Here is a 12,924-nt window from a genome sequence, read left to right on the forward strand (position 1 = left end):
GGAGGAAGGGAGCCTTTTTTTCTTTGAGAGGTAGGATTACCCTAATCCAAACTTGCATTTCTAGTATCCTATTGTATTTTCTTTATATTTTCAAAATTCCAGTGGGAGTTGCTAGTAAGATTGAGAGAATTAAGAGAGATTTTCTCTGGTTAGGGGTAGAGGGTTTTAGGGATCATTTGGTGAGATGGGGGGGTGGTTTCTAGGACTAAAAGGGAGGGTGGCTTGGGTCTTGGAACTTTGGCGTCTAAGAACATGACTCTTTTGGCTAAATGGCTTTGGTGGTTCCCGCTAGAGGACTCTTCCTTGTGGCATAAAGTCATAAAAAGCAAGTTTGGACTTGATGGGAATGGGTGGGATACTAATTTGGGTTCTAGTTGTTCTTCACGAAGTCCATGGAAAGCAATTTCCTAGATTTACCCTCTCTATATTACCCATACTAAATTTGTTTTGGGTAAGGGTTGAAACATCCATTTTTGGAAAGACCTTTGCTTGTGGGGAATGTTGTTTTGTCCACCTCTTTCCTCACCTACTTGAGCTCGGGTCAAAATGATCCCATTTCTTATTTTAGAGTAGATTCAAGTAATCTTTTATCTTCTTGGGATTTCACTTCAAGAGATCCTTGAATGATAAGGAAATAGTTATCTTCTTTGTTGGTCAAGTGAATAATCGTAGGGTATCTTCAAAAGATTATAGTTGATACAAGTTGTTGGATCCTTCCGGGGTTTATTCTTGTAAATCTTTTTGTGAATTCTTCATTGACACTGATTTCTCCTTTTCACTCTACAAAGTTATTTGGAAGGTCAAAATCTCCCCTAAAATCGAAGTGTTTCTTTTTGTTGGTTGTGCTAAATAGGATAAGTACTAATGATTTGCTGGCTGCAGATTAGGAGACTTTTAAAGGCTCTCTCCATATACACACATGCTTTGTTTCGATTATTCAGAGCATGTTCCACATTTTTCTTGCATTTCGATTTTGCATGGAAGGTTAGGAACAAACTATTCAATTATTTTGGAGAAAGTTGAGTGTCCAAGGACAGTGGAGGAGTTTTGGCAATACTTTTTGTTGGGTTTGGTAGGAAGAAGGAAGGAATTGCATTAGGGAATTGTGCTTATTTGCCGTGTTTTGAGGTTTGTGGAAGGAACATAACTTGCTTATGCTTTCAGGGAAGAAGTTATCATATTTGCTGTAGGAAAAGGTTCATTTTATGGCTTCTCTATGGTGTGTGGGCAATGGAAACTTCAAGGGGATGTGTTTTTCAGATGTTCAGAATGATTGGAGTTCTCTTCTTAGAGCATGCTGATTTTCTTTCGCTGCCTTTTATATTTTGTGTTTTTCTTTTTTGTTTTTTTTCTGGAGGTTCTCAGATTTCATTAAGGTGATGTCTTCTCTCCTGATTGTACATTCTTTCTCTATCTAATGAATTTCTTTTTCTATCCACACAAAAATATATAAAAAGTGAAATTTAAATGCCATGCAGCCTCTTTATCCAATAAGATAGAAACTGTCTACCCTAATTTTTTTTCTGCAAACATGTTCAACAAGTAACATAAAAAATAACGGTAACTACTCTGGCACTCTTATTAAAAACAGATATTTCATTAAGGTGATTATAAGAACGAACTGAGAATCACCAACAATGTAAAATATCCAGAAATTCTAAAATAGAAAAGGCATCTAATATATAACAGCCCTCAAACCAATGGGTGGGATTGGTCAACCACCTATGCTTCAACATATGGAGAGGAATGGCTGACTGTTTGAAAGCCAGGGGCATAGCAGTTCTCTACTTGCTAGAACAAGAACCCTTCCAAGCCTAAGTTTTAAGCATAGATGTGGCCCGCTGCCGTCCTATCATAGCTAGAGCAAGATTTCAAAAGTTACTCATCCAAAAACAATGGAGGGTGTGATCAGTGGATTTGGATTCAGCAACTTACACAAGTAATGACTGTTAACAAGAGTTAAGCCCCTTCTCTGAAAGTCATAAATAATAAGAACTATCGTGTGTATAATGACAAAAAATAACGACAATAAAACTTTTTCCAAAGCAGCTTCCTACACAAAGAAAAAGACTTCAGTAGAAGCAAAAATCTTCTATATGCCTTCCTTGGGAAAAGCAAGCTGCTCTCAGTGTATTTAGATTCTTATTGCATAAGGACACAGAAAAAATTCCATTTTGTTGAGGTCCACCTAGGATCGTCTGAAATATAGCAGGAAGAGTAGAACCATAAAATTGCCAAGAAAATCAATGTAGCTGTCAAGTTCCCCATCATTAGCATTCCTCACAAAAGGGATGTACAGCAGAGTTCCATTCTAAGAAAGATGGAACAAATCTTGCATCCTTGTCTATTGCCAACTTGAAGAGATTAGAAAATTGAGTGAGAAGAGGAGATGTTACATTCCAGTATCGTGCCAGAAAAAGATGTTGTCCGCATTACCAACCCTGACACTGACCAAAGAAAAAGGAATTATCCCAGCTCTTTTTAATACACTTCCAAGCTCCCACTCCAAGAGGCTTGAAAGTTTCTTTGTAGTCCCAACCATTATGTCCAAGCCCATAGATAGCCGAATGATATTTCTCAAGTAAAGATTTTTCTCCTTCATGAATCTCCACAACCATTTGCCTAATAAAGCTTTCATGAACTTAACAAGATATTATGCGCCTAACCCCCTAAAAGAAAGGATTGTTTGACAACCTTCCGTCTGACCAATTCAAATTTAAGAAAATATTCTTGCTGCCTCAAAGAAAATTTTTTGAATATCTTCCAGTCTTCTGGCCCCCAAGCTAGCAATGAGGAACAAGGACATGTAGTGCGCTGGGAGATTTGAGAGAGTACTCTTTAATCAAGGTGAGTCCTCCACCTTTTGATAGGTAATTTCTCTTCCAACCTGCGAGATTTTCCCAAATTTCTCGAAGGTAGAACTTAAACTTTTTTTCTCTGTACATGGCCCAAAGAGGCAGACCTAATATTTCATGGAATGAACCCCCAGCTTACAGCCCAATATTCCTGCGAGGAAAGAACCATCATGAACATCTTTAATGGGGATAAACTGAAATTACCTCCAAGCAATAATGATAGATCTAACATTCAGAATATGCTGAGGATCAGCCTCTAAAATTCAGAATGTGCAGAGAATCAGCCCCAGAAAAAAATTGACGGCACTGTCTGCAAGGAGGAGATGAGGAATTTCCATATCCAGTCATTTCTACCAATTTGGAGCCCCTTGAAGATACTCAACCAGCCTTGTTTAGCAGCCTGTTAAGAACCCCATTAACCAGGATAGAAAGCAAAGATGCAAGAGGGTCCCCTTGTCTCAATCCTCTAGATGCGTGGAGCTAACCACTTGGACAGCCCTTGATGAGAATGGATAGGTTCATTGTGGTGATGCATTGCTCAATCTACTTGCACCACAAGTCTTGAAAACCCCATTTTTGAAGGGTATAAAGATGGAACTCCCAGCACACATGATTACAAGCTTTCTCGGTATCCAACTTGCAGACAATTCCCTTTTGCCATTGTAAGAGTCCATCTCATCTAAGCCAATATAATTCTTCTTCGATCAAAAAAAACATGTTGGTGTTGACATATAACCCCCAAAACTGCTTTCCTGACTCTCAAGGCAAGCATCTAGAGAGTAAATACTTCCTAGAAAGCATGGGCTGGAAGTCCTTGATGTTGCTAGACCTTGGGAAATAATGCAATAAAAATTGAATTAATGCTATTGATTAATTTATCCAAAGAGTGGAGATCATCAAAGGACTTTTTTAGGTTTTAGGATATCCCAATTTTCTTGAAAGAAAGCCCAAACGAAACCATCACCAACTAGGGCTTTATCCACCAGGGCATTCCTTAAGAAGATGAATAGTTTCCTCTTTAATAAAAAGGGCTTCCAAGCAAAAGGCTGTGGCTCTACATATTTTTCTGAAGTTGATCCTATCAGCCTCTGAACTCCAACTGGCTGTTTCAATCTCCTTCTTTGAGCCAAAGAGCTCTAGAATTTTGTCTCCAAACAATCTTTTCCATGTTAACAATCACATACAAGTTATTAGTAATTAAAAAAAAAAAAAAATTTTATTGTCTTCTAATGATAACCTTAAGCTACCTCTTTGTCATCAATCCCTTGGGTCCACATGGATCACTTCTTTCTTTGAAAGAATGTCTATGCAGGTGTTTTTGTTCTAAAATTTCAGCTTTTCTTTGAGCCCTTTCAGTTTGGAAGCTAGAATGAGACTGGTATGGTCTTCAACTTGGGAAGTGGACCACCACATCTTGACTTTATTTTTGAATCCATCATGCTTTAGACACATTTTCTAAATGAAAATGGATAGGGCCCCATCTAATTTCCCTAGTGTTAAGAAGGATAGGAAAATGATCTAGGTGGGTCTCTTGGAAGAAGTCTTTGCAAAACTTTTGGAAAATGCTCTTCCCCATCAGAAGTAACAAGGAATATGTCAATATTTTAAAAAAAAAAGAGGGGGGGGGGGGGGGTGGGTTTCCCTTGCATTGGACCGAGTACAAGAACCTCTAATGAGAGGGAAGTCAACGAGACCATTCAAGTTGATAAAGTCAAGAAATTCTTTCTTGCTTTAATGTTCCAACTTCCTCCCATTTCTTTCATGAGGAAATGGTATCATATTAAAATTGCCTGACCCAAGGAGTGTTCCCATTGGTTCTGGATTCCAAGAGCTCTCTCCAAAAAGAAAGCATAGAGGGGCTTTTGCGGGTGGTAAATGCATGTGAGGAGCCACGAGGAAATTAACAACAAGTTGTCTGAAAAAGCAAGAGAAAAAAAAAAGAACCTGAACTGTGATCTGCAAGTTCCAACACATCTTCCTTCCAAGAACAAGGGTTCAACCAGAACCGAGCCATTCGCAAGCTAAAGAGACTGACTTTGTTTCCTGACTGCAAATAGCACCTCCTTTCCAATCCTTAAGAAAATTTTTCATCACTGCCCTTTTTGATTTATATCATTCAAACCCTTGACATTCCAAGTAATGAGTTTCACCATAATAAGTTGAATAAGTAATCCTTGCTGCAACCAGCATCTTCTGAGTCTGAGAAACTTCCATTTTTATCATAAATAACCAAAAATCTAAAACTCCTAGTTTTTAAGTCTTTTTTATAATATCCAACGTCTTATTAATACTGCTTTTGCCTTCTTCCATCTTTTTTTTTTCTTCAATTTCCTCAAAAGAGCTGGGTTTTTTCCTCGAATCCAACGAAAGTAACTGGCCATCCCTACTTTGTGAAGCACCCAATTGGAGACCTGATTCCTGAATCTTTCACTGTCACTCTCCATTCTCCTCTGATCTTCCTCAGGTATTCTTTCCGAGCTGGGTTCAAAGACTGGTATGATTCCAGATTGTGGTCCCCTATTTCCAAGTTGAAAGATCAGAGGCTGCTGCATCAGGTTCTGAAAGTCTGGTTGTATGTTGCAGAGGGTTTGACTGGGAGAGACTTGCTCCAGATGTCAAGTTCTGAAGAGGGCTAGGTGGCCTTGACAAAGAGGGACTATCAGAAAATGGGTTCAGGTTGGAGGGTCCAGGCAAATGGGGCCGCTATTTATGCTTGCCACCAGATGAAGGGGGCCCAAATAGGGAGGAGAGGAGGTCAACAGAGTGTGTAGAAGCACTGCAAGGGCCGGAGGGAGAAGAGTTGGTTGGTTTGGCCTAGACCAATATTCCTAATTCCTTAAAACTTGAGAAATTTGTGGGCCTGGTATCAGAAGGACAGATTTTTCAAATTTGAAAGGGGAACTTTTTTATTTTTTATTTTTTTTGGCAGCTATGGTTTGTTATATAAACATTGGACAGAAGGGCAGCATCCTCCATTTGTGCAAACACAGAATCTTTATACCAAATTTATATCTGCATTAATCATGTTCAGTACAAATTAATTAGGCTTACCTCAATTTTTAAGTTAGATTTCATAAGATCATTTTTGTTTGTCTACATCGAGCCATGCCCTTCTTGATCTTGCTTTTATCTTAACAGCATTTAATCAAGTTACTTTTTTACTTTGCATATACAGTTTACATAACACATATCTTGCTGCCTTTACAAATTTTCTTTATCTTTATGTTCAACTGATACTAACACAAACCACTTGCATATATAATCATTTCTTGTTTTATCATTTTTAAAGTAGACATTACCTCATCAAATGCATTGTCAAGCAACTCTGCGATGGCTGCAATCAAAATACAACAAAAAAATATGGCATGAAATTTTTAATCAACACGATTTAAATCATTAGTCCTAATCCAAAACAGCAAGTCAAATGCACATATAAGACATACCCCCAAATACCCACTTATGAGAAGTGGCATTTGAATGAAGGAATTTGGGATGAATATGTAAATAATTTTTTCCATCTGTAAACCGGGAAAAAAAAAATGTTAGAGAACAAAATATGCACCTTCAAACAATCTTCAAACATTTTTGGTGCGTGTGTGTTCTTATAGATTGGATCTTGCACCCACCCAATTGAAAAGGCCAAATTAGTAATTCAATAGAATTCAAAATTCTAAGGTTATGCTTGCTTCGCGGAATGTCTACTCCGAAGAATAGATTGGTCACAGTGCATGGATTTGATAGCTTACAAAAGAAAGTGTTATCATTAAAAAAAGTCGATGCAAAAATTTGTGTTTATCCAAAACATAGAATAAAAAAGGAATGATTATTCTCAATTTCACACTTGGAATGCCTATTCATAAACAAGCCCATCTTGGGTGGAATGACACAAACATTTGCATTAGTGACTTCTTGTAAATTATTATATTTTTTTTAGTGTCTATTCCATTCCCACTTTACTCAGTTCTGTGAACCAAACTTAGCCTAAGAGCTTAGACTTTTTAGTGGTATATTGGACAACTTCCCAAGGCATAGTTCAGATGATTAAAAATCCCATCACCATATTTGTCAAAGCACAAGATGTATGTCTTTTAAGGATCATGAAGACATAGGTTGAGAATGGAATACTTTGAAAAGTGACTCTAGAACCGAGCTGATCATCATAGTTCCCAGCTTTCCAGAATTGCCGACAAAGTGGGGCCGGACATATTGGTGATGCAGAAGAAAGGCTTGCATCGTCCATTGGAGATTGCTCTTGATCCACCACACCAGTGCTACTTTGACCAGTACTTAAAGCATTGGAGTCTCTGTTTTCTTCAGAATCTTGTCTTCTAGAATTGGTAGTCGACTTTTGATGCTCATCGATTTGAGCTCTATGGAACTTCTTTAGTTGCATTGCACCCATAACACAATTTGGCTCAAGTTTAACAGCATCGATATTTGCTTCTCGAGGTTCATCATTAGTTGCACAGTCCATGTACCTCATCTTTGAAACTACAGAAGAACATGAATGCAAGCATCTAGGTAAGCATATTGATGACAAGAGCATAAGAAATAAGATAACAACCCAACGTTAACAAAGACACGCAATCAAAATAATAAAATAGCAACTCATTCAATAGAGATCTTGGAAAGCTTTTACCTTTGTTACATCTACATTGTATTAGGACGATTTATGAGGCAAGCCTTTTAGGTCCCAAATTCAAGTCGTGGAAACAATCTGTCCAAAAGCACGTGTAAGGATGCATACATCATGCCCTCCCAGGCTCCCAAATATGGCATGACAACATTGTGCACTAAGTATTGCATTTTAGCATGCCTTATCCTCCTTCATTTTTATACTTCTTCCCTCTTCAATATCCTTTTTTTTTTTCTATAAAATAAGGGCCAATTTATGATAGGGAATTTGGGCCCTAGAAACCGAATGAATAGCGAGTCGTTTATATCAAGTAACTGGATAAGAACAACCAATCTATTCTAACTATCAGACCACCCCATTTTAAAATATCAAGTAGATGAATAAGAAACTTGATAAAATCTTTCATTTTTCTATCATTATAGACAATCTCACCAACACTTGATCATGATTTGCTTTTGTATTGAAATGGGCCAATTGTGGATTTTCGAAATAGAAGTAGTAAGCATAAAATTCGAGTGAAATCATAAGTTAATCCCTATATTATTAAATAAAATCTACTTTAGTCCCTATACCTTTAATTAGTGCTAAAGACTTGTACTTACTAATTCCATACAATTATTTTTGACATCTTAATTATATCTAAAATTATTAGTAAATTTAATAAATTGCTTACATATATAAAGTGTAGAATTAATATTACATTTTATATAACTATTATTCTTAATAAGTTTATTGTTTTAAAAAAATCTCAAGGAGTTTTATTCATCATAAAGTAATTATGACTTCAAGTGCATAATTACTAATTAGTATAAAATAATTTTAAAATAATATAAATATTTTTTTCGTAACTAATAATATATGGGTCTCAAAATTGGCGGACTAATTCCCACTTCACCTTGGAAGAGTCTATTCAAGACAAAATTTCCAAAAGATTAGCAAACTCAAGCTCCTTATTAAAGTTTGATATAAATTGTTGACCCACAACCTAATAACTTAAGCTTTTAGGTAGAGTGGATGCCTAACATGGTTTCAGAGCTAGTTACCAGGAGACCCTGGATTTTAGTCTCATTGCCCGCATTTATTATATGGTGTTTAAAAATTATTATATTCCCTATAATGGGTGTTATCTATCGTGTGTGTATCTCTCCACATGTTGTCGGGCTGCACATGTGAGGGAGTGTTAAAGCTAGATATACATTGTTGGCCAACAACCTAATAGCTTAAGCTTTTAGGTAAAGTGGTTGCCTAAAACTCCCAATCACTACAAAATAAAAACCTCACTAACCATCTATCAACAGCCCTCTCCCCACCCACAGACCAAGAAAAAAGAGATTATCCAAGGGAGAAAACATCAACCCCCACAACCCCTTTTTTTCTTCCCAAGAAAACTAACAACATAAAAGCCACCACCAACAATTTATCTAGGGGAGTAAAAACCATAAACCACATACAACTCGTACCAAAAAAAGATGACCATAAATAGATATAACCCACCAATGACCTCAACCTTTAATATCTCTATTAAAACCAAAGGGGAAGAACCCAACAAGACTACCAACTTCAGTAATGGACTGAGTATCTCAAACAACAAGAATTCCCACAAAATGACCCCTCAGAAGAAATAAATTCCAAATTCTTACACCTGCCATCCCAAATACTTTTACACCCTCCCCCACCCCCCAAAAATCAACATTCTCTAATTTAGTTTCCCGAAGAAAAACTAGATGAAGAAAATGCTAATCAACAGTTGTCGAACAACCCCTCTTCCTAACATCCCCCAAGTCCCTAACATTCCAACTAATGAGCTCCAGAGTTTAACTCTCTTACCCCTTACCTTTTCCTCTAACCCATCCATTATTAATAGAAGGTGCTAACTTATTGAGTTCCTTTTGGACCTTCTCCTTTTCTTCCCAAGTCCTAGGACTCACCCCGGCCTTTACCTCCTGGCCTAAGGGACTAAGTAGCTTTAAACCATATCCTCTAAGAGCCTTTGCAGATGTCTTGTCTAGCTTAACCCCACCCCCCCCCCCCCCCTCTCCTTGAAATACAACATAATTAGTCAAAATTGGGAAAAAAAAAAAAAAAAGCCCTCGACTCCAATTAACATCTTTAGGGTCTGTTTCGTATCATTGTTGTTTTCTATTTCTCCACAATGCAAAAATAATAAATAATAAATAAATAAATAAAAACACATTTGTTCATGTTGTCAGTTTTCTATTTCTACTGCCGGTTTTTCAGTTGTTTGTCAAAAAACTAAAAACCGAATTTTATGATTTTCAATTGTTTTGGCAACTTGTTGCCAGAACTTTTAATATCCAAAAATAGTTTTTTTTTCATTAAATTATTAATTTTATATATTTTTAAATTAAAATCAAAATTAAATGATCATACAAATTTAAATTTAATTAAAATAAATATATATATATATTTCAAAAATTAATAATAAAGCCAATTACAAAGTACTTTTACTATTTTTCAATTGTCATGTCCAATAAAATTTTTATTGTAAAGTGAATTTTTAAAATAGAACAATTAAATAAAATAATTATAATAAATTTTATTTTTATTATAGTAATTTTTTTAATGTACATAATTTGTAATTTTATAATGTTAATCATATTTTTTAATATTATTTGATTTAAAATGAAAATGAGCATTTTTTTAATTAAGTTTTTAATTTGTAGTAATTTTATAAATGTTAATCAAAGAGGTTACCAGTTTCTAGTTTTTAGTTTTTGTTTCTGGTTTTTGATTTTCCTTTCTCTAATTTTTTACAGATATACCAAACAGCCCCTTAACTTACAGGGGGCTTGCACAAGAATCATGAATAGAGACAAATAATTAAAGGGTGGATGAAAGAAAAGCCTCAACCAAAGCAATCCAACTCTTTAACATGAAGAGAGCAGCCCCCTCCACATATCCAACCTCAAAGAAACCTCCTCTAACACTACAACTCAAAAATAAATAGATACAAGAGCTCCACCCAATGTCAAAAAAATATTCCATCAACTTCTAACTCACAAGCATTTTACACAGGAACCCTAGACAGAATAATGGTACAAAGGGATGCAAGAAAGACAAACCTTTCAATCAAATCAAACCAAACACCTTCCATGAATATAACACCACCGTCCGACCTCTTGGGAACCTTCTATACTACTACTTTATCTCAAAAAAAAAAAGGTGTAACCAAAACCCATACAATTAAAAAGAATCAAGATACCACAACCTATCACTAAAGAATAAAGTGTAAGAACATTAGAGCTAACACTAACACAGGCAATCCCACTCTTAGACAAATTAAAAATAATAGAATGAAACAATTGAGGAATCCCACTTTTAGACCAACTTAAAACATTAGGTAAAAAAAAAAAAGTAACTTTTAAGAAAAAAGTAACTTTTAAGGAAAAAGATTCCTCAACCACATGAATTTTTTATTTCCATTTGAAAGTCATAAACAAAGTTAAAGCATTAACAAATACACGAATCTCCACATCTTCAAATTCAAAAAGTAAGTACAAGTTAATTTTGTTGGCTTTTCTTGGTTTCATCCCGTTTTGATAATGACAAACCAAGGCATCTAATTGTGCTACTAAGTGTGTACACAGGTATTAAGGTACTAAGCACAATAAAAGATGCAAATTGGAAAGCCATGAAGCACACAAGACGACGTTATTTGGCTATGAACATGGAGCATGTTAAGACCAAGCTTGAAGACTATGAAGATATTTATGGAGCTCATGAAGTCCAAGCTTAAATAATTTAAAGAATTTATTTCATGTATTTTACAAATAGGACCTATGTAAGTACACTATCATTGATTATGTGAAGAAGCTAATAGGTGACCTTAGTTGGACCCTAGGAACTTTATATTTCATTGAAAATCATTTTATAAATGTGCAAAAATTATTTCAAAGTATCAAAATCATTTTTGGAATGAAAAACCCCAAAACAAGATTTTTCAAATCCCTTTCATTTTTCTGCTGCTGCATTGATGTGCAATTTTCTCTATCAAAAATTTCCCATCTTCAAAAATGTTCAACACGAAAGTTGTGGGAAATTTTCTTAGCTTTCTTTTGATACCAAGATTGCCCCATTCGGAGTTCTCTAGAAAAAGTTATGCCCCAAGTACTGAAGGGTGTTCACGGGTGAAATTGCCCAGAAATCCGGGCGATCAAATCTCTCGGGAAAGGCGTCGTAACGGCTATAAAACAGCTATTTTTCAAAATAATCAATTATTTTCAAAGTCCAACGGTCATAAAACAGCTAGTAGACCATCTTACCTATAAATACAAGGCTTTTAACTTGTTTTAGCAAGAGAAGGAAAGGGGTATACATCTATTACATGCATCCAAAGTTTTTTAGCCTTATTTGAAAAAACTTTTCAAGTACTTTGCAAATTTCTTGGCTATCTTTCAAGTGCACACCTTCTAGATTCTCCTTTGAGCTTCATTCATATTCATTTGGGAGTGTATTAGATTGGGTGTGAATCATGCCAAGCACGGGTATATTGCTTGAAGAGGCATCTCCGCCTAGTAGGAGGGATTGTAAAGGCATTTTCGCTAGGTAAGGAGGGATTGTAAAGGCATCTCCGCCTGTGTGAAGGAGGAATTGTAAAGGCGTCTCCACCGAGTGAAGGAAAGAGGTGGCTCCGCCTATTTAAGGAGTGGATAGTGAAATCCTCAAATGGTTTTCTTGAGGCAAGGATGTAATTGGGTATAGCCGAACCTTGTAAAATCCCAGTGTTGTTCTCTCTTTCCTTATACTCTTTAATTTTCGCACTTTTACAATTATATATTGAGATTTCTTTTACATATTTAGAACACAAGCTTTAAACTGAGTTGATTTTTGTTTAAATATTTGATTAAAGTTTTAAACGCCCAATTGAACACCCCCCCCCCCCTCCTGGGACTACACCATTTGCAACAAATTTAGGAGTTAGTTTAGACATATTATGCTTTTTACAAAAACTTGAGACAAAATGCCCAAAGTCATATGCTTATATGCATGTAATAAGCCTTGCTTTTGTGGATGAAAAATTGAATAATATTGTTCTTAATAATTTTGTCTCCCATGTTTGTTAATTATTAGATGAATGACAAGTCAACCCTTCATCTAGAAACTTTAGTTTTTCGATGGTTGGCCAACAATGCAGATTGAATCTTAACACTCCACTGCACAAGCAGTCCAATTGCACGTGGAAAGGTGAACAAGTAACGAATAAAACCTACCATGGGAAAAAAAGATAATTTCAAACAACCAAACCATAAATGCAAGCAACAAAAGTAGAACCTAGAATCCTTTCAAACCATGGTTCTAGTACCACATCAAAACAGGTTATAAATTTGCTCCTATTTGACCAATTGGTCATGGGTTCGAGTCCGAGGAAATAACCTCTCTACATAAAAGTAGGAGTAAGGCTGTGTTTACCAT

General features: G+C 35.8%; 1 protein-coding gene across 7 annotated transcripts in view; it reads right to left on the minus strand.

Annotated features, from left to right (window-relative positions):
* The window catches only part of LOC131146004 (protein MICRORCHIDIA 6-like), a 107,780-nt gene that overhangs the window by 69,700 nt on the left and 25,156 nt on the right, over positions 1 to 12,924 (minus strand). For 4 of the 7 annotated variants that reach the window (XM_058095245.1, XM_058095240.1, XM_058095239.1 and 1 more), the window contains 3 exons: positions 6,981 to 7,346; positions 6,299 to 6,373; positions 6,155 to 6,189 (listed from right to left, as the gene is read on the minus strand). In XM_058095245.1, coding sequence (XP_057951228.1) covers positions 6,155 to 6,189; positions 6,299 to 6,373; positions 6,981 to 7,338 — 468 coding nt within the window. In that variant the 5' untranslated portion in view covers positions 7,339 to 7,346. Of the gene's footprint in view, positions 1 to 6,154; positions 6,190 to 6,298; positions 6,374 to 6,980; positions 7,347 to 7,494; positions 7,573 to 12,924 lie in introns of all 7 variants that reach the window. The other 3 variants (XM_058095242.1, XM_058095243.1, XM_058095244.1) reach the window with 1 other exon arrangement.

This window comes from Malania oleifera, chromosome 13, assembly GCF_029873635.1.
Source record: "Malania oleifera isolate guangnan ecotype guangnan chromosome 13, ASM2987363v1, whole genome shotgun sequence".
Lineage (NCBI taxonomy): Eukaryota > Viridiplantae > Streptophyta > Magnoliopsida > Santalales > Ximeniaceae > Malania > Malania oleifera.